The sequence below is a fragment of the Falco peregrinus genome (genome assembly GCF_023634155.1).
Source record: "Falco peregrinus isolate bFalPer1 chromosome 12 unlocalized genomic scaffold, bFalPer1.pri SUPER_12_unloc_3, whole genome shotgun sequence".
NCBI lineage: Eukaryota > Metazoa > Chordata > Aves > Falconiformes > Falconidae > Falco > Falco peregrinus.
The window spans coordinates 21,330-45,948 of NW_026599551.1; the positions used below are offsets into that span (position 1 = coordinate 21,330).

General features: G+C 68.1%; 2 protein-coding genes and 1 long non-coding RNA gene across 3 annotated transcripts; 2 read left to right on the forward strand and 1 right to left on the reverse strand.

Annotated features, from left to right (window-relative positions):
• Positions 1–540: 540 nt before the first annotated feature.
• On the reverse strand, positions 541–5,382 carry CDC37 (cell division cycle 37, HSP90 cochaperone). The gene is made up of 8 exons (XM_055793213.1): positions 5,208–5,382; positions 3,788–4,069; positions 3,592–3,697; positions 3,120–3,235; positions 2,160–2,282; positions 1,185–1,367; positions 967–1,038; positions 541–844 (listed from the first exon to the last, which is right to left on the reverse strand). The coding sequence occupies exons 1-8, from the start codon at positions 5,307–5,309 to the stop codon at positions 695–697; spliced, it is 1,134 nt and encodes a 377-aa protein (XP_055649188.1). The 5' UTR covers positions 5,310–5,382; the 3' UTR covers positions 541–694.
• Positions 5,383–5,465: 83 nt separating this feature from the next.
• On the forward strand, positions 5,466–10,064 carry LOC129783247 (uncharacterized). The gene is made up of 3 exons (XR_008745189.1): positions 5,466–5,550; positions 8,313–8,443; positions 9,401–10,064. It is a non-coding gene; the product is annotated as an uncharacterized LOC129783247 (long non-coding RNA).
• Positions 10,065–12,281: 2,217 nt separating this feature from the next.
• Positions 12,282–24,320, forward strand: PDE4A (phosphodiesterase 4A). The gene is made up of 6 exons (XM_055793214.1): positions 12,282–13,233; positions 21,523–21,706; positions 22,990–23,026; positions 23,202–23,275; positions 23,398–23,447; positions 24,155–24,320. The coding sequence occupies exons 1-6, from the start codon at positions 12,962–12,964 to the stop codon at positions 24,318–24,320; spliced, it is 783 nt and encodes a 260-aa protein (XP_055649189.1). The 5' UTR covers positions 12,282–12,961.
• Positions 24,321–24,619: the final 299 nt, after the last annotated feature.

The window sequence follows — 24,619 nt, forward strand, 5'->3', positions numbered from 1 at the left end:
ACAAGGGGCACAGCTGGAGGGGGCACAGCTGGATCCCAACCAGGGGCAAACCTGGCCCCAGCCACTGGGGGACCCACCCCAAATCCTCCAGGGCCAGGGGGGGGGGGCAGGGCTGAACTCTCCAACCCCCCAAGAGGCAGGTGGGGTGGGAGTGGGGCAGGGAGGGGGGCTCGCGCACCCCCCCCCCCCCCAAGGGCTGCTGGTTATCACCACCCCCCTCCCCCACCCCAAATTGTCCCCCACTCCACACTCAGCTTCTTCCATCTCTTTATTCACCACAATAACCCAGCACATGCCCCTGCCAACGCACCCCTCCCCCCACCCCCAACCCCCCCACTCCCACCCCACAGCCCCCCCCTCCCCCCCCCCCGCTATCCTGGGTGTGCGGGAGCAGTGCAAGCAGCTCACAGGGGTTCAGCAAAAGTCTCTACAGCGTGTAAAGCCTCTACAGGGGAGGGAGGGGGAGGGCGGGGGGAGGGAGACCCCTTTGCACCCCATTTTTTTATGCTTTACATTTTTTCTTAACTCTTTTCACCTTAATTTTACACTTTACACCTTCATTTCACGCCTCTTTTTTTTTTTTTTTTTTTTTTACGCTTTACACCTTAATTTTATGCTTTACACATTTTTTTCTGCTTTACGCCATAGTTTCACGCTTTGTGCCCTATTTCCGCTGACACCCACCCCCCCCAGCTCACGGATTTCCCTTGTCCTCGTCGCCGTTTTCCTTCTTAATTTCCTCGTAAAGGGCTTCGCCGCCGCCTTTCTCGGCCCCCTCCCCCGCTTTGGCGTTGGGGACCCAGAGCCCCGAGTCGATGCAGCGCTGCATGTGGTATTTGGCCTCCTGGGAGGAAGAGGAAGGTGGGGAAGGGTCAAAATGGGGGGGTTTAGTGTTTCCCCCCACCCTGCCAGGCTGGGGCATCCCCACCCCCACCCCTCCGCGCCCCCCGGGGTGCAAGTACTCACGGTGGGATCCATTTTACTGATCGTGTCTTGCAACATCTGGACGTCTTTGACATCAAAACATTTCTGCAGTTCCTGCGAGGCCGAAGAAAATGAGGAGGGGGGGAAGCAGCAGGCACCCCCAAACGTTAAACCACACCAAGATTTTGCTTATGTCCCCCCCCCAAACCCCTAAAAAAATTAAAATATAAAGCATGGGGCGGGGGGGGGGCGTTACTCACGGGGGGGAGGGACTCGTAGACCTCCACGGGGTCGAGCCCCCCGGGGCCCAAGCGCTTCTGCCGCTCCTCTTCCTCATACTCCTTCATCGCCTTCTCGATGCGGACCCTGGCCCGGCCCCGCACCCGCTCCTTGAAAGCCTCCAGCTCATCGTTGAAGCCCTCCATGTACTGCTGATCCGCCGTCTGCAGCGAGGGGGGGGGGGGTGAGGGTCTGCCCACCCCCCACATCCCACCCTGAAGGCACCCCGGGGTCCCACTCCCACGCCGAGGCACCGGGGGGGGGGCTGGAAAATCTCTGCCCCCAGGGGGGTGGGGGGCGTCCAGCGGTGGGTTTACCTTAATTTTGGTGGAAAATTGCCTAAAACAAGCCCTGGGATCCACCTTCTCAAGACACCCCCCCCCATTTAAGACACCGTGGCACCGGAAAATCACCACCCTGAGGCGGGGTGGGGGGATCCACTTGTGGTTTTACCTTAGTTTTGTCAAAACTTGCCTGAAACAAGTCCTGGGATCTACCTGCCCACCCCCCCACCCCCCAAAGTACAGGAAAATCGCCACTGTGAGGGGAGGTTGGGGGGTTCTGGCAGCGTTTTTACCTTGATTTTGGTGGAAAATCGCCTGAAACGAGCCCTGGGATCCACCTTCCCACCCCGCACCCCCCCCCAAACTGTGGGAAAATCACCACCCTGAGGGGGGGGGTGGGGGGGGTCCAGCAGTGTTTCTACCTTAATTTTGGTCAAAAATTACCCAAAACAAGCCCTGGGATCCACCTTCCTAACCCCCCAAGACCCCACAGTGCCATAAAATTACTGCCCTCCAGGGGGGGTGGGGGGGTCCAGCGGTGCTTTTACCTTAATTTTGGTGGAAAATTGACTGAAATGAGACCTGGGATCCACCTTCCCACCCCCCAAAGCCCCCATGGTGCCAGAAATTCGCCACCCCGAGGGGGGGTGGGGGGTCCAGCGGTGGGTTTACCTTAATTTTGGTGAAAAACTGCCTGAAACAAGCCCTGGGATCCACCTTCAGGCTCTTGGCCAGCTCCAGGATGAACTGCATGACGATGGTCTGGTGGGCCACCTGCTCCATCAGGGCGTGTTTCTGGGGGGGGAAAACACACAAAAAAGGGGTGAGGACCCCATAAATTCCCTCTGCCCCCCCCTCCCCACGTCACGGAGCTCAGCCCCAGCCCCCTTTGCGGTGGGGGAAGAGGGTGCAGGATGATGGGGCTGAGGGGAGGGGGGAGGGGAGCGGAGTGGATCCCTACGGAGCGGAGGGATCAGGAGGGATGGGATGAGATTCAACACAGATCCCAAATTTGGGGCATCAAACTCTCCTGTAATGCTGCAAGTTTGGGGATGAGGGAGGCGAGACCCTCCCCAGCCCCCCAGTTGTGGTTGGATTTGATCCTAAAAGATTTTTTTAATCCAAATTATTCCCTGATCCCATCCAGCACCGGGTCCTCGGCACGGCATGGCAGAGAGCCAGCGCTGCTAGAGACAATCCGGGGGCTGAACCTCTCTGCTGCGAGGAGGGGATCCCACCGGGATAAGAAGTGGGGAGTGGGGAGCTCCCTGCACCCGAGGAGGGCTGCAGCACAGTGGGGGTTGGGGTTTAGGTTGGATTTTGGGGGAAATTCCTCCGCTTGGAGAGTTTTCCAGCACGGAATGGGCTGCCCGGGGGGGCGGCGGCGGCACCAGCCCGGAGGGGATTTAAAATACACATTGACACGGCGCTGGGGGCCACAGTGTGACGTCAGCGCCGGATCAATGACCTCAAAGCTCTTTTCCAACCAAAATTATCCTACAATCCCCCCAACGCCATCATTTCCAGCAGGAAAATGAAATCCACCCGTGGCAGAAAGGCCAGTGAGGTGAGGACAAGGCAATCCCGGCACGAAGCTGGGGGAAGGGCTGGATTTCATCCCGTTTTTCTCACCTCTTCCACCTCCAGATCGATGCACCAGATGACTAAGTAATTAGCCGTCTCCTCGCAAACGAGGTGAGGGTTATCGGAGAGATATTTCTGGCTGTCGTCCCAGCGCCGCAGCATCCCTTCAAAGCAGGGCAGCCCCAATTAGAGGCAGGTTTATTCCGCTCGTTAAAAAAAGAACAGCCTCTAAACCTCGTCAGTAAAAAAAAAAAAAAAAAAAAAAAGAGGGGAGGGGGTGGGGGGAGGGGGGTGGTGACTCATCCCCAGGTTCAATTAACTTCCCCCCCCCAAATTAGCAGCCCACGAAGCTTCGCCTCAGCTGGGCGAGCAGGGGAAAAAATCTTTTGGGAAAAATATGTCAAATCATCAACTGGAAGCAGCGATTTCCTGGCTGCTCGGCTCGGGGGGGGGGAGGGGGGACCTGTTCCCAGCAGGAACCCCCCCAGAAAGGGGTTCCCAACCCCCACCCAGCACTCACCGAAGTGTTTGATCTGCTTCTCGTATCTCTCCACAAAAGTTTTGTGTTTCTTCTCCTTCTGCTCCTCCGTCTCCTCCTTCTCCTCCGGTTTGACGTTGAAGACGCTCTGGGAAGCGGAAAGATTATGAGGTGCCAGCCCAGCGATTTTGGGGCGGTGGGGGGGCACAGACACGGGGGAGGGGGCCCCCAAACCCACCTTGCTGAAGCCGTCCTTGCTGAGGGTGTCCACATTCCAGGGCATGTTCTTCTCCTTCTTTTTCAGCTCCTCCAATTTGTTTTCCCAGCTTTTCTCTTCGTTTTTCAGCTGTTGAGCTTCGGCCTGGAGTTTTTCCAGCTCTCCCTTCCCGCTTTCCGGATCCGCCACCTCCAACTCCTTCATTTTTTTCTGGCACTCGGCGAGTTTCCGTTTACATTCCCGACAGCCTTTATCCAGCTCTTCTTTTTCCTTCTGGAATTGCTCCATCCGCTCCACTCGAGCCTGAAGGCGACAGGATGGAAACCACATCGGGAGAGATGTTGGGGGCATCGTTAACGCTCTCTCCCACGGCCCTTCCCGGCCTCGTTAGCTGCGCTACGGGAAGCCCCACGCGCTCTCCCGGAGCCGTTATCCCTGCGGAATGGGGTGAAGCACAAGGAGCTGCTGTGAAGGGAGACCAACACCCCCAAAACCATCTGGTTTCAAGGAAAAAAACCATAAAACTTCAAGTCCCTCCACGCAGCTCCAGAGTATTTTGTTAGGATTGGGAAGGAGCAGCTCCAGAATGTGGCAGCTTCCACCTCCCTGAGGCTTTGGAGGGCTCCAGCTCCCATAGAGCCCCCCCAGTTTACCCCTCCCCCATCCCAGCAACCCCCTGTGCAAGGCGGGGGGGGGGGGGGGGGGGCCGGGCAGCAGAGCTTTGCAGCCCCTGGGGGTGTCACCCACCCGGGTGCTGGGGGTTTAGTGTGGAGGGTTTGGGGGTGGGGGTGCTGCTGCAGCCCCCCAGCATCTGTGGCTGCTATGGAAACAGGGGGGGCCAAGGGAAGGGGGGTGTCACAGGCCACTGGTTGCTATAGGGGTGGGGGAGCCCCCACCATGGGGGTCTTGGAGATGGTCAGAATGGGAACGGGGGAGCTCCCTCCCCACTGGAGGGGGTCCCAGAGCCGGTGGGCATAGGAATGGGGGAGCCCCCTCACCACGGGGGGGGGTCTTGGAGCCGGTCATCATGGGAATGGGGGAGTCCCCGAGCCGGTGAACACGGGAATGGGTGAGCCCCCTTCCACTGGGGGGACCTGGGGCCTGCTAGCATGGGAATGGAGGAGCCCCCTCGCCACGGGGGGGTCTTGGAACCGGTCACCATGGGAATAGGGGAGTCCCTGAGCCGGTGGGCATGGGAGCAGGGGAGCCCCCTTCCACTGGGGGGATCCCAGAGCCGGAAACGCGGATCCCTTTCCCCACGGGAACCCTTGGAGCAGGCTACCACACAAACAGCGGCACAGGCCCCCCCTCCCCACGCGGCTGCCATGACAACAAGAACCCCCTGTCCCTCCGGCAGCCTCGGGGCCGCTCCCCACGGGAACGGGCCTGGGGGGGGCGCCGGGGCGGGGGGAGGGGAGGCCGCGGGCCGGCCGGGCCGCACCTGGTGCCGCCATCGGAAGAGACTGGCCGTGTCGATGTTGGGGTGAGTCTCGTCTTCATCGTCCGAGACCTCGATGTGGTCCCACACGCTGTAATCCACCATGGCGCGGCCGCCCCCCGGCCCCGCCGCCTCCGGCCGCTTCTGGAACCCTCCAGCGCCCGCCCCGCCTACTTCCGCCCGCGGCGCTCGCACTTCCGGGCGCGCCGCCGGAGCGTATTTCCGGTTGCGCCCAGGCCCCGCCCCGCGCATGCGCGCTGCCCGCAGGAGGCGCGGCGCAGCGGCCGCCTCGCCCGGCGTAAAGATGGCGGCGGTTTTAAAGAGACACGCACGCCGAAAAGGGGAGGTGAGGGCGGGGCCCCCCCACTCGACGCCCCGGGGCTGGGAGGGGCGGGGGTCAGGCAGGGTCTGTGCGGCTTGTGCGGACGCGGAGGGTGGGCAGGAGCCCACAGGCGGGCGGGGGCCGTGGGGACAGGGCCATGGGGGGACAGGGCCGTGGGGACGGGGGAGGGGGGACAGAGGGGCACGGGGGGACATGGCACATTGGGAGTACAGGGACATGGGGGGGACTCAGGGGCATGGTGGCGCAGGGACATGGTGGCACAGGGACATGGTGGGACATAGTGCCTTAGGGACAGAGAGACATGGGGGGACACAGGGACATGGGGGGCCACGGGCATGGTGGCGCAGGGACATGGTGGCACAGGGACATGGTGGCACAGGGATGTGGTGGGTCACGGTGCCTTGGGGACAGAGGGACATAGCGGGACACAGGGACATGGGGGGACTCAGGGGCATGGTGGCGCAGGGACATGGTGGCACAGGGACATGGTGGGACATAGTGCCTTAGGGACAGAGAGACATGGGGGGACACAGGGACATGGGGGGCCACGGGCATGGTGGCGCAGGGACATGGTGGCGCAGGGACATGGTGGCACAGGGATGTGGTGGGTCACGGTGCCTTGGGGACAGAGGGACATAGCGGGACACAGGGACGTGGGGACACGGGGACATGGGGGGACACGGTGCCTTAGGGACAGAGGGACATGGTGGGACATGGTGCCTTAAGGACATGGTGGGACATGGGGACAGAGATATGTGGAGGCACATGGCACCGCTGGGGACACAGGGACATGGCGCCATGGTGGCACAGGGACATGGGAATGGAGGGACATGGGGGGACATGGCACCCTGGGGACAGAGAGACATGGGGACAGGGGGTCATGGTGGAACAGGGCGCCCTGGGGACACAGAGACATGGGGCCGTGGTGGCACGGGGACATGGTGGCACGGGGACATGGTGACACAGGGACATGGTGGCACGGGGACATGGTGACACAGGGACATGGTGGGACACAGGGACACCGGGACATGGGGACCCGGTGGCACAGGGACACGGGGGACACCGGGAGCTGGCTGGGATACATGGTGACACCGGGGGGACATGGGGGCGGGGGGCGGTTCGGGGGGACACGACGGCACCGGGGGACACCGGAGGGGCCGGGGACACCGGGGGACCCGCGTGGCCGGGGGGATGGGGGATGGGGGCGCCGCTCCCGGCGCGTTTCCGCCGGCGCCGCCGCTGCCACCGGCCGCTCTGGGGGCCCCGGGGCCGGTCCCGGGGCCGGTCCCCGCCGCGCCCCGGCCGCAGGGCACTGGGGGGGGGGGGGGGGCGGGACCGGGAGCCGGGCAGGTACGGGAACGGAGCGGGAACGGGAACGGGAACGGGACCGGCACAGGGATGGATCGGGAACGGGAGGGATCTGGAACGGGAACGGCCCCCGGAATGGCACCGGCCCCGGGAGGGACCGGGAACGGCCCCGGCCCCGGGAGGGATCGGGAATGGCCCCGGGAACGGCCCCGGGAGGCACTGGGACCGGGAGGCCCCGGGGCAGGCACCAGGCAGCACCGGGAATGAACCGGGACTGGCCCGGGACCGGGCAGCATCAGAGCAGCCCGTTCCCCCCGCCGCCCCTCCCCCCCACCAGCCCCGAGCATCCCTCCGGTACCCGCGGGGGGGCCCCGGGACCAGGGGGAAGCAACGCTGATGCCGGTGCCGGTGCCAGGGAGAGGAATGGTGCTGGGAGCCATGCCGGTACCGGGGGAGGTGATGTCGGCACCGGGGAGGTGATACCGGTACCGGGGAGGTGATACCGGTACCGGGGAGGCCATGCTGAAGGGACGCCGGTACCGGGGGAGGTGATGCCGGTGCCGGGGAGGTGATACCGGTACCGGGGAGGCCATGCTGAAGGGACGCCGATACCGGGGGAGGTGATACCGGTACCGGGGAGGTGATACCGGTACCGGGGAGGCCATGCTGAAGGGACGCCGGTACCGGGGGAGGCGATGCCGGTGCCGGGGAGGTGATACCGGTACTGGGGAGGCCATGCTGAAGGGATGCCGGTACGGGGTGAGGTGATGCCGGTGCCAGGGAGGTGATACCGGTACTGGGGAGGCCATGCTGAAGGGATGCTGGTACCGGCAGCAGTACCAGTGCTGTGGGAAGGGATGCCGGTACTGGGGGAGGCAGTGCCGGTACTGGGGAGGCCGTGCCAAAGCGATGCTGGTACTGGGAAGGCCATGCCGAAGGGATGCCGGTACTGGGAAGGCCATGCCGGTACTGGGGAGGCCATGCCGGTACTGGGAAGGCCATGCCGGTACTGGGGAGGCCATGCCAAAGGGATGCCAGTACTGGGAAGGCCATGCCGGTACTGGGGAGGCCAAGCTGAAGGGATGCTGGTACTGGGAAGGCCATGCCGGTACCGGGGAGGCCAGGCCGAAGGGATGCCGGTACTGGCTGCGGTGCCGGTGTGGTGGGAACTGATGCTGGTGCCGTGGCGGGAGTGATGCTGGTGCTGCTGGTGGCACTGGGAACTGATGCCGGTTCCGTGGCCAATGCTGCGGCCGCCATGCCGGGGTTTCCTTGGCAACCTTTGCCAGAAGGAGCCGGGGGTCCCCGGGGCGGGAGCTGGGGGTCCCGGGAGCTGCCACGGAGCAGCCCCCCCCTGGCACGGCGCCCCCGGCCCCCCCGCTCCTGGCACAGGTTGGGGTGCTTGGGGCGTGCTGGGGGTCTCCCCACTCCCCCTCACCCTTGGCTCTCACCCGCAGGCGCCGCAGCCCCCTGGGACGTGGCGGGGTCCCCCTGCGCCCCCCACATGGCCCCCACGCCCTGAGCCCCCCCGGCGCCGCGCGGGCACATGAGGAAGAGCCGGAGCGACCTGGCCAGGCCCGAGGAGCAGGTGAGCGGCACCGGGGGGCACCGGGGGGCTGGGGGCTGGGGGGCACCTCTGTACGCCTGCCCTGGGGACCCACAGCAGGGGGTGAGGGGCTTCAGCATGGGTGCTGTGCTGTGCCATGCTGTGCCAGGCCGTGCCACACTGTGCCAGGCCGTGCCATGCCGTGCCGTGCCAGGTTGTGCCAGGCCGTGCCACACTGTGCCATGCTGTGCCACATCGTGCCACGCTGTGCCATGTTGTGCCAGGCCGTGCCAGGTTGTGCCATGCCGTGCCACACTGTGCCATGCCATGCCACACTGTGCCAGGCCATGCTGTGCCATGATGTTCCGTGCTGTGCCAACCCATGCCACGCCGTGCCATGTGGTGTGAGGCTCCTGGGCCGTGCCGTGCCACACCGTGTGGTGCCATGCCATGCCATGCTGATCCATGCCGTGCCATGCCGAGCCATGCCGTGTGAGGCTCACTGGCCGTGTGCTGCAGCACCGTGTGGTGCTGTGCTGTGCTGTGCCGTGCCGGGCTGTGCCATGCTGCGCCGTTCCATGCCATGCCATGCCATGCTGCGTGGCGTGTGGCTCCCTCACCATGTGGTGCTGTGCCATGCCACGCTGTGCCGCACTGCACTGTTCCGTGCCGTGCCATACCATGCTGCGCCGTGTGGTGTGAGACCTGCTCGCCATGCGGTGCCGTGCCGTGCCATGCAGCACTGTTCTGTGCCATGCCGTGCCGTGCCGTGCCGTGTGGTGTGAGGCCCCTCGCCATGTGATGCCATGCCATGCCATAGCGCACTGTGCCATGCCGTGCTGCGCTGCGCCGTTCTGTGCCACGCCGTACCGTGCCACGCTGCGTGGTGTGAGGCCCCCTCGCCATGTGGTGCCGTGCCATGCTGCACTGTTCCATGCCGTGCCGTGCCGTGCCGTGCCGTGCCACCCTGTCTGACCTGCCGCCGTCCCTTCCTCGCAGCCCCCGCCGGACCCCGGGTGCTGCAGCCGCTCCCCCCCCTCCCTGGCGATGTTGGGTGCCGACCTGCACCGCGGGTGCCGGCGCCCCTCTGCCAGCCTCCAGGTGCCCCCCTGGAAGCCCCCGGCGCGGCCGCGCTCACCGGAGCCCAGCGGCCTCCCGCGCCCCACCACGCTGCCCCTCCGCGCCCCGCCGCGCATCGCCGGCACCCACCCCGAGCCCCCCAGGTAGGGACGGGCTTGGGGCGGGGGGGACGTGTGGCACGAGGGTGTCACCATGGCAGTGGGGGTCACGGTGGTGTTGGGGACCCCCCAGCTCTCCAGGCACTGAGCCGAGGGGGGGACACGTGGCACGAGGGTGTCACCACAGCAGTGGGGGTCCCAGTGGCATCAGGGACCCCCCAGCTTTCCAGGTGCTGAAGGGGGACGCACACGTGTGGCACGAGGGTGTCACCATGGCGGTGAGGGTCGGGGTGGCATTGGGGACCCCCCAGTTTTCCAGGCACTGAGCCAGGGGGGGCCACGTGGCACGAGGGTGTCACCGCAGTGGCGGGGGTCCCAATGGCACTGGGGACCCCCCAGCTCTCCAGGTGCTGAAGGGGGGGACACGTGGCACGAGGGTGTCACCGCAGTGGTGTGGGTCCCGGTGGCATCGGGGGGACCCCGGCTCTCCGGGCGCTGAGGCGGGGGGTGACCCTGGGCCAAGGGGGGCTGCTGGGCTGTCTGCGGTGGGGACAGGGCCAGGGTGGGGGATGGGGCTGGCGTGGGGACAGCACCAGGGATGGGGAGGGGACAGTGCCCAGAGTTGGGGACAGTGCGGGGGGGGAGGGGGTGGGTGTTGGGGACAGTGTCCAGGGTTGGGGACAGTGTGTGGGGGGGTGGGGACAGTGCGGGGGTTGGGGAAAGTGCAGGGGAGGTTGGGGACAGTGTGGGGGATGGGGACAGTGCGGGGGTTGGGGACAGTGCCAGGCCGGTGCCCCCGCCATGGCATCGCCCCCCCCGCCCCACGCATCCCTCAGGATTCAGTGGGGGGTCACCCCCCCCAGTCCCCCCCTCCCCCCCAAATTAACCCTACCTGTGGGCCCCCCACCCCGGCGCCGGTGCTAGTGGTGCCAGCGCGGTGACTTCCCCCCCCGGGGGGGCCCGATCCGGCGCGGTGCCACCAGCCTGTGGCGCGCAGCCTCCCTCCCCCCCCCCCCGAATCATCCACCGAATTTTCCAGGGTATGTTCCCACCCGGCTCCCCATTCCCACCCCCTGCCCCCCCCCCAAACTCCCCCCGGGGTGGGGCAGGAATTGGGGACCCCCCCACCCCCCCCCCCCCCAACTCGGTGACATAAATGGGGGACAGCATGTTTGTTTGGGTTTTTTTTTTGGGGGGGGGGGGTCAGCTGCCTGCCCCCCGCAGCGATGCCACGGTGAAACTGGAGCTGCTGGAACTGGGGGGGGGGGGTGTCACATCAGACCGCCCCATAGTTTGTGTCAGGGTGGGGGAATGCGGCCCCCCCCCCCAGTAATGGGGAGGGGGGCACTGGGCAGGTGTGGGGGACCCCCCCCCGTGTTGCCTCGGTGGGGTGATTGCCCAGGACCCCCCCCACCGGTCTGGGGGGGCTGTGAAGTGCCCTGGAGGGGTGGGGGGGCTATTGCAGCTGGGGGGGGGGTCCTGCAGCGCCGTGTACATGGGGGGGGCCCCCATTGTCACCCGGGGGGGGCCCCTCCCACCCCCCCACCTTGGCCCTGAGGGTCTCAAATGAGGGGGACCCCCACACACCTCTGTCTCGGGGGGGGTCCCTTCGGCAATGTGCGTGGGGGGGGGACACCCCCCATTACAGTGGGGGGGGTCTCTTTGGTGCGGGGGAGGGGCATTGCAGCCTTGGGGGGGGGTCTGTGCAGTGGGGGGGGGGGACACACCCCCATTGCGACCCGGGGGGGGGGCATTGCCGCCTTTGGGGGGGGTCTGTGCAGTGCTGGGGGGGGACACCCCCATTGTCACTCTGGGGGGGGGCTTTTTGGTGCTGGGGGGGGGGGGCATTGCCACCTGGGGGGTCTGTGCAGTGCGGGGGGGGGACAACCCCCATTGCCACCCTGGGGGGGGTCTGTGTGGTGCTGTGCGGGGGGGGACCCCCATTGCAGCTGGGGGGGGGTCCCTGCAGCACCATTCAGCGCCCCCCCCCTCACCCCCCCCAAGCTGCAATGGGGTCTGTGCCTTGCCTGGCTGGGGGGGGTCTCAAGTGCTGCTCTGGGGGGGTCTCTGCTCTGTGTGCCCCCCCCAGCGTGTGTGGGGGGGTGCTGGGGGGGGGCAGGATCCGCGCTGCTGGTTCCCCGAGGGGGGGATTCCCCCTTGGCTGCGGGGGGAGGGGTGAATCTCTCAGTGAGGGGGGGGGTCCCTGGATGGGGGGAGTCGCATGTTGGGGGGGGGATCCCGGGGGGGGATTTATGAGTCTCGAGGGAAGCCCAGGGGTGGATCCCCGCCGGGGGGGGACGACATACCCAGGGGGGTGATCCCCGCTGCGGGGGTTAGGGGGGGGATCCCCACTGTTGGGGGGGGATGTGGGGGGGATCCATATCGGGGGGGGGGGATCCCCGCTGCAGGGGGCGATGCGGGGGGGGGGAGCGGGATCCCCATCGGGGGGTTATCGCGGGGGGGGATCCCCGCTGCAGGGGGGGATGCGAGGGGGGATCCCCGCCGCGGGGGTTATGGGGGGGATCCCCATCGGGGGGGTTACCGGGGGGGATCCCCGCTGTAGGGGGGGGGATGCGAGGGGGGATCCCCGCCGGAGGGGGGAGGGGAGCGGGGGGTGTGTGCGCCGCCTCGTACCTGCAGGGGGGGGCGGGGGTCCCAGTGTGGAGCCGCCCCCGGGGGGGCAGGTCCCGGGGCGGGGGGAGGCGCCGAGGCGGGCGCGCAGGGGGCGGCACCGGCGGCGGCGGCACCGGGAGGGGCTCCGGGACCGGCACCGGCACCGGGGGGCGCCTCCCCCCGGGCTCGTCCCTACCGGTTGCACGGGGGCCATGCGCATCCCGGGGCCAGGAGGAGCCGCCGCCGCTCCCGCCGCCGCGCATCGCTAGGGACCGGCTCCGGTAACGGCAGCGGGAGGGGCTCCGGTACCGGCACCGGCAGCGGGAGGGGCTCCGGGCACCGGGAGAGCTCCGGGACCGGCACCCGGAGGGGGCTCCAGTACCGGCGTCGGGACCGTGTTGAGCGCCGGCAGCGGCTCCGGGACCGGGAGGGGCTCTAGTACCGGCACCGGGAGGGGCTCCGGGACCGGCTCAGGCACCGGGAGAGGCTCCGGGACCGGCACTGGGACCGTGTTGGGCACCGGCAGCGACTCCGGTACCGGCTGAGGCACCGGGAGAGGCTCTGGGACACCGGCTCCGGGCACCGGGAAAAGCTCCGGTACCGGCACCGTGTCGAGCACCGGCAGCAGCACCGACACTGGCACCGGGTCGGCACCGGCGGCAGCACCGACACCGGTACCGGGACCGCGCTGGGCACCGGCAGCAGCTCCAGTACCGGCACCGGGCACATCTCAGGGTCCCCGGTGCCCCCCGCCCCGGTCCCGCGAACGATGGAGCCGGTACCGGGCTCCAGGAAGAGCCTCTCGCTGTCGCTGCCGGTGCCCCGGGAGGGGCCCAGCACCCTGAAGCCCCCCCAGCACCTCTGGCGCCAGCCCCGCACCCCCATCCGCATCCGCCACCGCGGCTTCTCCGACACCGACCGGCACCGGCCCCGGCCCATGGAGCGGGCGGACGCCGTCGACACCGGGGACCGGCCCGGGCTGCGCAAATCCCGCATGTCCTGGCCCTCCTCCCTGCACGGGACCCCCGGCACCGGCAGGCGGTAGGTGACAGCGGCGGGACCCCCCCAGACCCCCAGCTTCTGAGCGGCACCGGGGGTGGGACCCCCCAGCCAGCATCCTCCCGGTACTGGGACTGGGACCCCCCCAGCATCATCCCGGTACTGGGACTGGGACCCCCCCAGCATCATCCCGGTACTGGGACCCCCCCCAGCCAGCATCCTCCCAGTACCGGGACTGGGACCCCCCCCAGCATCATCCCGGTACTGGGCCCCCCCAGCCAGCATCCTCCCGGTACCGGGACTGGGACCCTCCCCAGCATCATCCCAGTACCAGGACCAGAGGTGAGACCCGTCCCCAGCATCATCCTGGTACCAGGACTGGGACCCCCCCCAGCCAGCATCCTCCCGGTACCGGGGGACTGGGATCCCCCCCCAGCATCATCCCGGTACCGGGACCAGAGGTGGAACCCCCTCCCAGCATCATCCCAGTATTGAGACTGGGACACCACCTCCTCCAGCATCATCCTGGTACTGGGACTGGGGCTGGGACCCCCCATCCACCACCGTCCCAGTACTGGGACTGGGACTTCCCCCTAGCATCATCCCAGTACCAGGACTGGAACCACCCCCAGGATCATCCCAGTACCAGTACTGGAGGTGAGACCCCCCCCCTGATTATCCCAGTACCAGGATGGGAGGTGGGACCCCCCCTGCCCCCCAGCACCATCCCGGTACCAGGACTGGGACCCCCCCCCCAGCACCATCCCGGTACCTGGACTGGGACCCCCCCAGCACCCCCCTCACCCCGGTGCCATGGCAGTGGGAGGGGGCTGGTGGCGGTGCCGGTACCGGAATGGATCCGTCCCATGGGCTGCTGGGGGGGAGGACGGCAGGGACAGCAGTGACACAAGGGGGGGGGTGTCACAATCCCTCGGGACCCCCAACTGGGCCAGACCTGGGGTCCCCCACCGGGCACTGGGGATGGTGATGGGGTCACCGACACTGGCACAGCCGCGGTGCCCGGCTGTGGCCCCCCCTGCCCATGGGTACCCCATGGGTGCTGGTCCCAGTGGGGTTTGGGGGTGTCCAGGCCCCCCCCAGCACCTGACCGAGGCCCCCCCCATCCCGGCACCTGCGGTTTTGGGGTGACCCCCGCGTGCCACTGGCTCTGCCAGGGCGAACCCGCTCCCAGGGGTGGGGGGTGGGCGAGCAGAACCAAACTGGGGAGGGGAACATCAATCCCACCCACCCCCCGCCCCCGCCGGGTCCCCCTGGCCCCGGTGCCGGTTCTGCCCGTTCCCGGGTGGGAAGTTTTTTTTGGGAAAACGATTTGGGAACGCGCCGGCGGGCGGTTGTGCCACCAGGGCAGTGTGTGCCGGGCACCGCGTCCTTCCGGCAGCGCCGGGGGGGGCCGCGGCACCTCCGGCTTCATTAGGGGAGATAATTTATGCACAGGAGGCTCAGCAGATGGCCAGGACTCGGGGGTTTTATTTCCTTCCTCCTCCTCCTCTTCCTCCTTCCTGATGGGATCCCCCCCCCTCCCTCTGCCTGGAGGCAGCCGGTGGCGGTGAGCGGCTGGGGAGGGCAATGGGACGCGGGGCAGCGCCGGCATCCCCCCCCGGTGAGGCCAGGGCAGGCTGAGCCCCCCCAAAATCTAGGGGTCGGGGTGCTGGACCCCCACCCCCAGCATCCCTGGCAGTGAGACAGTGAGATGTGGCGGCCAGGCAACCCCCCCGCCTCGTTATGGCAGCATCCCCATCCCACCACCAGCACCGGCGCGGTTCAACAGCCAGGATCCAGACCCCCCCTCCCTCGCAGGTTTCTTTCTCTCTTTTCCTGGAACAATTAGTGTAATTAAGCAAAACGAATTTGAACTCCCAAGCGGGGATTTCACGGTGGCAGAGGCAGGCGGCCAGAGCCTGGTCGGCCGTGGCAGCACCGGGATCCAGCCGGCTTGCCACCGGCTCCCGGTGGTTTTTCCCTGGTTCCAGCAGCCTTCGCCCTAATTAATCCCTCCTGCTGTAATTTCTTTCCTTTTCAGACAAAAAAAAATAATACATAATAACAAGGAAATCGCCGGCAGCGGGTCGCGGTGATGGCGGCGGTGCCGCGCGTCGCCCATCGCAGCCCCTCCAGTCTTGGTGATGTGCCGGAATCTTTTTTTCGAGGGGGATGAGTCACCTGCGGCCATTAAAAATGATTCACGGTTGTCTCCGGCTGCCGGATCAGATCCCGGCCGGGAGGAGGAAATCCCGCGCCGGTGGGTGAGCCGCGCGCGCCGGCGGCTGGGAATAGCAGGGGTGCTCCTTCTTGCCGCCCCCGGGGCCAACTGGGTGTGCCGGCCGGTGTGGCACGGCATGGTATTGCACCGTATGGCACAGTATGGCATGGTATGGTGTGGTATGGCACCATATGGCACAGTATGGCATGGTATGGCACAGTATGGCATGGTATGGTGTGGTATGGCACCGTATGGCATGGTATGGTGTGGTATGGCACCGTATGGCACAGTATGGCATGGTATGGCACGGTATGGTGTGGTATGGCACCGGTATGGCACAGTATGGCATGGTATGGTGTGGTATGGCACCGAATGGCACAGTATGGCATGGTATGGCGTGGTATGGCACCGTATGGCACTGTATGGCATGGTACGGTGTGGTATGGCACTGTATGGCACAGTATGGCATGGTATGGCGTGGTATGGCACTGTATGGCACAGTATGGTGCGGTATGGCACTGTATGGTGCAGTACGGCACGGTATGATGCTGTATGGCATGGTATGGCACTGTATGGTGCAGTATGGCGCAGTACGGCATAGTATGGCACGGTATGGCATGGTATGGCACTGTACGGCATAGTATGGTGTGGTATGGTGCGGTATGGCGCGGTATGGCATGGTATGGCACTGTAACGGCATAGTATGGTGTGGTATGGCACCGTATAGTACCGTATGGCACTGTTCAGGGCAGTATGGCACGGTATGGCACCGTATGGCGCAGTATGGCACCATATGGCATGGTATGGCATGGTGTGACACTGTATGGCATCATATGGGCTCTGTATGGCAGACTATGGTGCAGTATGGCACTGTATGGGTCCGTATGGCACCGTATGGCGCTATATGGCGCAGTATGGCACAGTATAGCACTGCATGGCATGGTATGGCACTGTATGGCACAGTATGGCACCATATGGTGCGGTATGGCAGCACTGGGCTGGGGTCCCTCGGCACCAGGGGATGCCGGTGGTGGTCCTGGGCACCGGTGCTGGTCACTGTCCCCATCCCTGGCTCCTTCCTGGCCTGTGGCTCTTCCTCCTCCCGGCCTCCGTGCCATCCCTGTGGCCATCCCCCTCCTCAGCTTCATCCCATCCCATCCCATCCCCCCCCATCCCATCCCATCCCCTCATCCCATCCTCCCCCCATCCCATCCATCCCCATCCCATCCCCATCCCATCCCCCCCATCCATCCCATCCCATCCCCCCCCATCCCATCCCATCCCCATCCCATCCCCCCCATCCCATCCCATCCCCATCCCATCCCCATCCCATCCCCCCATCCCATCCCATCCCCATCCCATCCCCATCCCATCCCCCCCATCCCATCCCATCCCCATCCCATCCCCATCCCATCCCCCCCATCCCATCCCATCCCCATCCCCATCCCCCCCATCCATCATCCCATCCCATCCCATCCCCCCATCCCATCCCCCCATCCCACCATCATCCCATCCCCATCCCATCCCCCCCATCCCCCCCATCCCATCCCATCCCCATCCCATCCCCCCCATCCCATCCCATCCCCTTCCCATCCCCATCCCATCCCCATCCCATCCCCCCCATCCCATCCCATCCCATCCCCATCCCATCCCCATCCCATCCCCATCCCCATCCCATCCCCATCCCATCCCCATCCCATCCCATCCCATCCCATCCCCCCCATCCCATCCCATCCCATCCCATCCCCCCCCATCCCCCCCATCCCATCCCCATCCCCATCCCATCCCATCCCATCCCCCCCATCCCATCCCATCCCATCCATCCCATCCCCCCCATCCCCCCCATCCATCCCCATCCCCATCCCATCCCATCCCATCCTATCCCATCCCATCCCATCCCATCCCCATCCCCATCCCATCCCATCCCATCCCCCCCATCCCATCCCATCCCATCCCATCCCATCCCCCCCCCATCCCCCCCATCCCATCCCCATCCCCATCCCATCCCATCCCATCCTATCCCATCCCATCCCATCCCATCCCCATCCCCATCCCATCCCATCCCATCCTATCCCATCCCCATCCCATCCCATCCCATCCCCCCCCATCCCATCCCATCCCCCCCCATCCCATCCCATCCCATCCCATCCCCCCCCATCCCCCCCATCCCATCCCCATCCCCATCCCATCCCATCCCATCCCCCCCATCCCCCCCATCCCATCCCATCCCATCCCCCCCATCCCCCCCATCCCATCCCATCCCATCCCATCCCCCCCCATCCCCCCCATCCCATCCCCATCCCCATCCCATCCCATCCCATCCCCCCCATCCCCCCCATCCCATCCCATCCCAACCCCCCCCATCCCGTCCCCCCCCATCCCGCCCATCCCATCCCATCCCCCCCCTGCACGGGGACCTCTCTGTCCCCTCCTCGGGGCCAGCCCCCAGCCCCCAGCTCCGGGGGAGGCCGAGGCAGCGCCCAGCACCCCCCGGCCATGACCCCACATTCCCCCCCCCGGGGGCTGGACCCCCGCCCCCCCAGCTGCCCATCCCGCATCCCCAACCGGCCCGGCAGGTGTCTGGACCCCCGGGGCACCCTTGGGTCCCCATTCCCAGGGGATAAACTCGGGATAAACCCACCCCAGTATGAGCACTGGGAGCACTGGGGGCACTGGGGGTCCTCAGCCCGCTGCCTCCCTGTCCTTCGGCCGGCAGCTGCGGCTCCTCGGGCGTGAAATAATTCCAAGAAAATCCCAAAAAAGCCTTTTCCCTCCCCGGAGCCGGTTGCTAAATTTGCCGGCGGTGAGTCACCCCCTCCCCGCTGCCTGCGCAGCCCCCCGGGCCCCCCCGCCCCCGTGGGGTGGGCGCTGCACCCCACGGCGACCCCGGGGGTGGGGGTCCCCCGTGGGAGCAGGGACCCCAGGGGGGCTGGGGGGGGCACCTGTGGGCTGGGGGCCCCCATGAGACCAGGGACCCCCCCCAACAGGGCTGGGACCCCCCTGAGGCTGGGGTCCCCCATGGGGCCAGGGACCCCCACAGGACCAGAGTCTCCTATGGGCTGGGGTCCCCATGAGGCTGCCCCCCCCCAAATACCAGCCCCCCGCCCCCCCCCCCCAGGGCTGGAGACCCTCATGGGGCCAGGGACCCCCATAGCGCTGGGGATCCCCCCCCGGGGCTGGGGTCCCCTCTGGAGCCAAGGGGACCCCAAAGGGGGGGTCAGCCCCCCTCCCGGTACGGCCCCCCCCGCCATGGGGGGGGCTCCTCAGGCACCTGGGTCCTCTGGGGGGGGGGAGGGGGCAGTGGGGTCAAAGGTCAGAGCATGGGGGGGCTTTGGGGGGCTGAAGGCCATCCCCCCATGGAGCTGCCCCTCCCTGTATGGGGACCCCCCCCAGGGCTGCCCTGGGGGGGGGGGGGCAGGTCAAGGCCCCCCTTAACAGCCACCCCAAGGCTGCTCTACAAGCCCACCCCCCCCCCGACCCCCCTCCGGACACCCCCATAGTGGGATCCACGGGCTCAGGGGGGCTCGGGGGGGCTGGGGGGGGGGCAGAAGGGCGCCCCCCCCATCCTCCCCCCCGGCTCCTCCTGGGGTGGCTCGTTAGAGGAAGCTGGTAGAGGAAGGGGGGGGGTGGGGCGGGGGCACTCCTGTGCGCCCCCCCCCCACACCCATGGAGCCTGGGGGCACCCAGCGGACACGTGGCAGGAGACCCCCCCCCGGCACCGAACTGGGGGGGCTGGCGGTGAGGTAAGGGGGGGCGGGGGAAACCGCCCAAGCCTGGGGCAGGGGGACAGTGACCCCCCATACCCAGCTGGGGGGGGCACACAAGGTCACCCCCTGATGCCCACACTGGGGGGCACAGGGCCCCCCCCATGCCTAAGGGTGGGTGGGAACAGCCCCCCCCCCCTCGCAGTGGGACAGGACCCCCCCCCAGGTTTTGGGGGATCCCCCTTACTCAGGTTTAGGGGGGGGGGGTCGCTTTGTGAGCCCCCCCCCCCCCCCAGCGGCCTTTGGGTGCCCCCTGTTGTGGGGGGACCCCCCCAGTAATGGGGGGGGGGGCAGGACGCTTTGGGATCCTTCCGCCACCCTGGGGGAAGTGGGTGACGGTTGGAGGGGGGAGGGGGACGATGGGTCCTGTGTCCCCCCTCCCCCCCCGCAGCTCCTCACCCCACGCCGGGTGGTCCCGAAATGGGGGGGGGGACGACACTGGTTGTGATATTGGGGTGTGGGGGGGGCAGTACCGGGGGGGGGGGGTGGATGGGCCCTGACCCCCATCTAGGGGGCGGGGGGGGGCTGCTTTGGGGGTCACGGGGGTCACGGGGTTGGGGGGTCCTGGTTTTGGGGGGCTCCTGGGGGTCTCTTCCGATTGGGGGGACCCAGAGTGCCAGAGTCAGGGGGGGTCCTGGTGTTGGGGGGGGGTCAGCAGCTGGGGGGGTCCCAGGGCTCGAGGCTCCTGGGGGTCCCAGTACTGGGGGGTCTCGGTACTGGGGGGTCCCGGGACATGAGGCTCCTGGGGGTCCCGGTACTGGGTGGTCTCAGTACTGGGGGATTCCTGGTACTGGGGGGGTCTCGGTACTGGGGGGGGTCTCAGTACTGGGGGAGTCCTGGTACTGGGGGGGTCTCGGTACTGGGGGGGTCTCAGTACTGGGGGAGTCCTGGTACTGGGGGGGTCTCGGTACTGGGGGGGTCTCAGTACTGGGGGATTCCTGGTACTGGGGGGGTCTCGGTACTGGGGGGGGTCTCAGTACTTGGGGTGGTCCCAGTGTTGGAGGGTCCCAGTACTGGGGGTCTCGGTACTGGGGGGTCCCAGGACATGAGGCTCCTGGGGGTCCCAGTGTTGGGGGGTCCCCGCCCCCCCCAGTGGCTGCCCGGAGCGGGGGTCCCCCTGCCTGTGCCGGCCCTCGGTGGGGCTCGGGGTGCCCCCCCCCCCCCATGGGTGCCGCTGTGCCACGGGGGCACCCGGCGGTGTCGCAGTGCACTCGGTGCTGGGTATCGCCAGCCCCATGTCGCGACAGGGCCCCATATCGCCACAGGGCCAGTGGGGGGGTTGGCTAGCGGCAAGCATGGCGTGGCCACCGTCACCACATGGCATGGCCACCATGCCCACGTGGTGTGGCCACTGTCACCATGTGTTATGGCCACCGTCACCCACGGTGTGGCCACTGTCACCCCATGGTGTGGCCACCATACCTGGTGTGGCCACCATCCCCACATGGTGTGGCCACCATACCTGTGTGGTGTGGACACCGTCACTCCATGGTGTGGCTACCATCCCCCGCATGGTGGTGGCCACCGTCACCCAAGTGATGTGGCCACCATCACCACATGGTGTGACCACCATCCCTGGTGTGGCCACCATCACCATGTGGCGTGGCCACCGTCACCACATGATGTGGCCACCATCCCCGCATGGTGTGGCCACCATCCCTGTGTGGTGTGGCCACTGTCCCTGCATAGTGTGGCCACTGTCGCCCCAAGGTGTGGCAACCATCCCTGTGTGGTATGGCCACCGTTACCCCGATGGTGTGGCCACCGTCCCTGAGTAGTGTGGCCACCATCACCACATGGTGTGGCCACCATGCTTGGTGTGGCCACCATCACCAGGTGGAGTGGCCACCATCCCTGTGTGGCGTGGCCACCGTCCCTGTGTGGTGTGGCCACCGTCCCTGTGTAGTGTGGCCACCATCACCCTGTGGTGTGGCCACCATCCCTGTGTGTGTGGCCACCGTCCCCACATGGTGTGGCCACCCTCACCATGTGATGTGGCCACCATCACCACATGGTGTGGCCACCATGCTTGGTGTGGCCACCATCACCCGGTGGACGCGGCCACCATCACCAGGTGGAGTGGCCACCATCACCCCATGGTGTGGCCACCATCCCTGTGTGGTGTGGCCACTGTCCCCCATGGTGTGGCCACTGTCCCCCCCGTGGTGTGGCCACCATCCCCACGTGGTGTGGCCGCCGCCGCCCCCCACTCACCGCCATCCCCCCGCCCCGGGGGGGTCCGCAGGGCCCGGTGCCCCAGCTGCCGTGCCAGGTGCCGGGGGGCTGTGGGGGGGGGGTCCCAGCCTGGCCCCCCCGCCCCGCCCTGACGCCCCCCGTCCCCCCCAGCCTGGAGGCGGAGAATGGCCCCCCGGGGGCGCGCAGCCCCCCGGACCCCCAGGGCAGCCCGGGGCTGGTGCTGCTGCCCGGAGCCCCCCCGGCCCCCGCCGCGAGTCCTTCCTCTACCGCTCCGACAGCGACTACGACGCCTCCCCAAGAGCATGTCCCGCAACTCCTCCGTCGCCAGCGAGGCGTGGAGTACGGACCCCCGCCCCCCGGGACCCCCCGGGACCCCCCGGGACCCCCCGGGACCACCCAGACCCCCCGGGACCCCTGGGAGCTCCCTAGACCCCCTGGGACCACCCAGACACCTTGGGACCCCCCAGGACCCCCGGGACCCCCCAGATCTCCCAGGACCTCTGGGACCCCCCCAGACCCCCTGGGACCACCCAGACCCCTTGGGACCCCCCAGGACCCCACTGGGACCCCCCTAGACCCCCCAGGACCAACCCAGAGCCTCCGGGAACCCCCAGACCCCCCAGGACCCCCAGGAACCCCCCTGGGACCCCCTGAGACCCACCCAGACTCCCCGGGACCCCCCAGACCCCTCAGGACCCCCTGGGACCCCCCAGACCTCCAGGACCCCTGGGACCCCCCTAGACCCCCTGGGACCACCCAGACCCCACTGGGACCTCCCAGGACCCCACTGGGAGCCCCCTAGAACCCCCGGGACCCCCCAGACCCCCCGGGACCCTGCAGGATCCCCCAGGAACTCCCCCTAGACCCCCTGGGACCCACCTGGACCTCCCAGGACCCACCCAGACCCCCTGGGACCACCCCGACCCCCCCCCAGGACCCCCCAGGAACTCCCCTAGACCCCCTGGACACCCCCCCCAGACCCCCCCGGGACCACCCGGGCCCCTGGGATCCCCCAGGACCCCACTGGGAGCTCCCAGATGCCGTGGGACCCCCACCAGGCCCTCCCGGGACCCCCAGGACCCCCTGGGATCCCCCCAGCCTCCCTGCGATCCCCCAGACGCCCTGGGACCTTCTCAGACCCCCTGGAACCCCCCAGGACCCCCTGGGATCCCACAGATGCCCTGGGACCCCCACCAGATGCCCTGGGACCCCCTGGGACGCCCCCAGACCCCCTGGGACCCCCCAGGATCCCCATGAGACCTCTCCAGGCCCCCTGGGACCCCTCCCCCAGCCTCCCTGAGACCCCCCCCCAGGACTCTCTGGACCCCCTGGGAACCCCCAGGGACCCCTCAGACCCCCTGGGACCCTCAGGGACCTCCTGAGACCCCCCCCTAGACCCCTTGAGACCCCCCAGGACTCCCTGGACCCGCCTGGGATCCCCCAGGACCCTCCGGACCCCCATGAGACCTCCCGAGACCTCGTGGGACCCCCGATACCCGCCCCGCCCCCCCCCCCCCCGCTGTTGTGGCCCCCCCAGGGTGTGTGACCCCCACCCAGGCACTCTGCCCCCCCTCCCCCCACTGACAGCCCCCCCCCCCCCCCCCATTTCTCTTCCAGCCACGCCGAGGACCTGATCGTCACCCCCTTTGCCCAGGTAGGGCTGGGGGGTCCCCGGGGGGGTCTTGGGGGGTGGTCCCAAGGGTGCAGGATTCGGCCCTGCACCCCCAAGCCCTGTTGGGGGGTCTGGGGGGGGGGCTGACCCCCCCGTGGCCCCCCCATTTTGTGTCCCTGACCCCCCTCACCCCCCCATGTGTGTCGTCCCCCCCCAGGTCCTGGCGAGTCTCCGCAGCGTCCGCAGCAACTTTTCCATCCTGACAAATGTCCCCTCCCCCACGGCCAGCAAGTGAGTGACCTTGACCTGACCTTGACCTTGACTTGACCCCATGCCGGGGGGTGGGGGTGGGGTGTGTGTCCCAGCCAGCCCTGACTCCCCCCTCCCCTGTCCCCCGCCCCCCCCCCCGGCAGGCGGTCGCCCATCGGCTCGCAGCCCCCCCTCTGCAAGGCCACGCTCTCGGGTAAGGGGGGGCTGGGGCTGAAGGGGGGGGGTCTCCCCCCCCCCCTCCCCCCCATCTCGGAGGATCTGGGGGGATTTGGGGAAGGGGGGGTAAAACTGGTTGTCCCCCATCCCTGGGGGGGGGGTCCCAGAGCCCCGCTGAGCCACGTCGCCCCCATCCCTGGGGGGGTTCTGGCAGCCCCATCCCCAGGGTCCCCCCATCTCCCCATCCCTGGGGGGGTCCCAGCGCCCCCCTGAGCCATGTTCCCCCCCATCCCTTGGGGGTCCCCATGTCCCCCATCGCTGGGGGTCGCCCCGTCCCTTGGGGGGTGCCATCAGCCCCATCCCTGGGGGGGGGGGTCCCAGAGCCCCCCTGAGCCACGTCCCCCCCATCCCTGGGGGTTCTGGCCCGCCCCATCCCCAGGGGGTCCCCCCATCCCTGGGGTCCCCCCCATCCCCTGGGGGGGTCCCATCAGCCCCATCCCTTGGGGGTCCCTGTGTCCCCCCATCCCCTGGGGGGTCCCAGAGCCCCCCTGAGCCACGTCTCCCCCATCCCTGGGGGGGGTCCCGTCAGCCCCATCCCTTGGGGGGCCCCGTGTCCCCCATCCCTCGGCATCCCCCCATCCCTTGGGGGATCCCGTCAGCCCCATCCCCAGGGGGTCCCCCCATCGCCGGGGGTCCCCCCTGTCCCGTCCCGGGGCGGGGGGTGCGGGCTGACCCCCCCCGCAGAGGAGACGTCGCAGCAGCTGGCGCGGGAGACGCTGGAGGAGCTGGGATTGGTGCCTGGAGCAGCTGGAGACCCTGCAGACCCACCGCGCCGTCAGCGAGATGGCCAGCAACAAGGTGGGCACGGGCCGGGGGGGGCGGGGGCGGGGGCGGGGACCCCCTGCTCTGAGGGGCGGCGGGGACCCCCCCATGGGGCACCGGACCCGTCATGACATGGCCCCGGGCCCTGCGGTGACACGGGGATGGGGCAGGGCCCGGCTGTGCCGTGGGGACAGGGGCAGCGGGTGGGGGTGGGGGGCTGGTGGCCCTGGCTGGGGGCTGGTGGCCACGGCTGGGAACTGGTGGCCACGGCTGGGGGCTGGTAGCCCTGGCTGGGAACTGGTGGCCCTGGCTGGGAGCTGGTGGCCGTGTCTGGGGTGCTGGTGGCCACGGCTGGGGGCTGGTAGCCCTGGCTGGGAGCTGGTGGCC

Excerpts from the sequence above, each read along its gene's own strand:
- CDC37 (XM_055793213.1), bottom strand. The coding sequence starts at position 5,309 with ATGGTGGATTACAGCGTGTGGGACCACATCGAGGTCTCGGACGATGAA. Across the intron at positions 3,698-3,787 it reads GCAAGGACGGCTTCAGCAAG|AGCGTCTTCAACGTCAAACC; the intron begins GTGGGTTTGGGG and ends TCCGCTTCCCAG. Across the intron at positions 1,368-2,159 it reads AGTTTTTCACCAAAATTAAG|ACGGCGGATCAGCAGTACAT; the intron begins GTAAACCCACCG and ends CCCTCGCTGCAG.
- PDE4A (XM_055793214.1), top strand. The coding sequence starts at position 12,962 with ATGGAGCCGGTACCGGGCTCCAGGAAGAGCCTCTCGCTGTCGCTGCCG. Across the intron at positions 13,234-21,522 it reads ACCCCCGGCACCGGCAGGCG|CCTGGAGGCGGAGAATGGCC; the intron begins GTAGGTGACAGC and ends CGTCCCCCCCAG. Across the intron at positions 23,027-23,201 it reads TCGTCACCCCCTTTGCCCAG|GTCCTGGCGAGTCTCCGCAG; the intron begins GTAGGGCTGGGG and ends GTCCCCCCCCAG.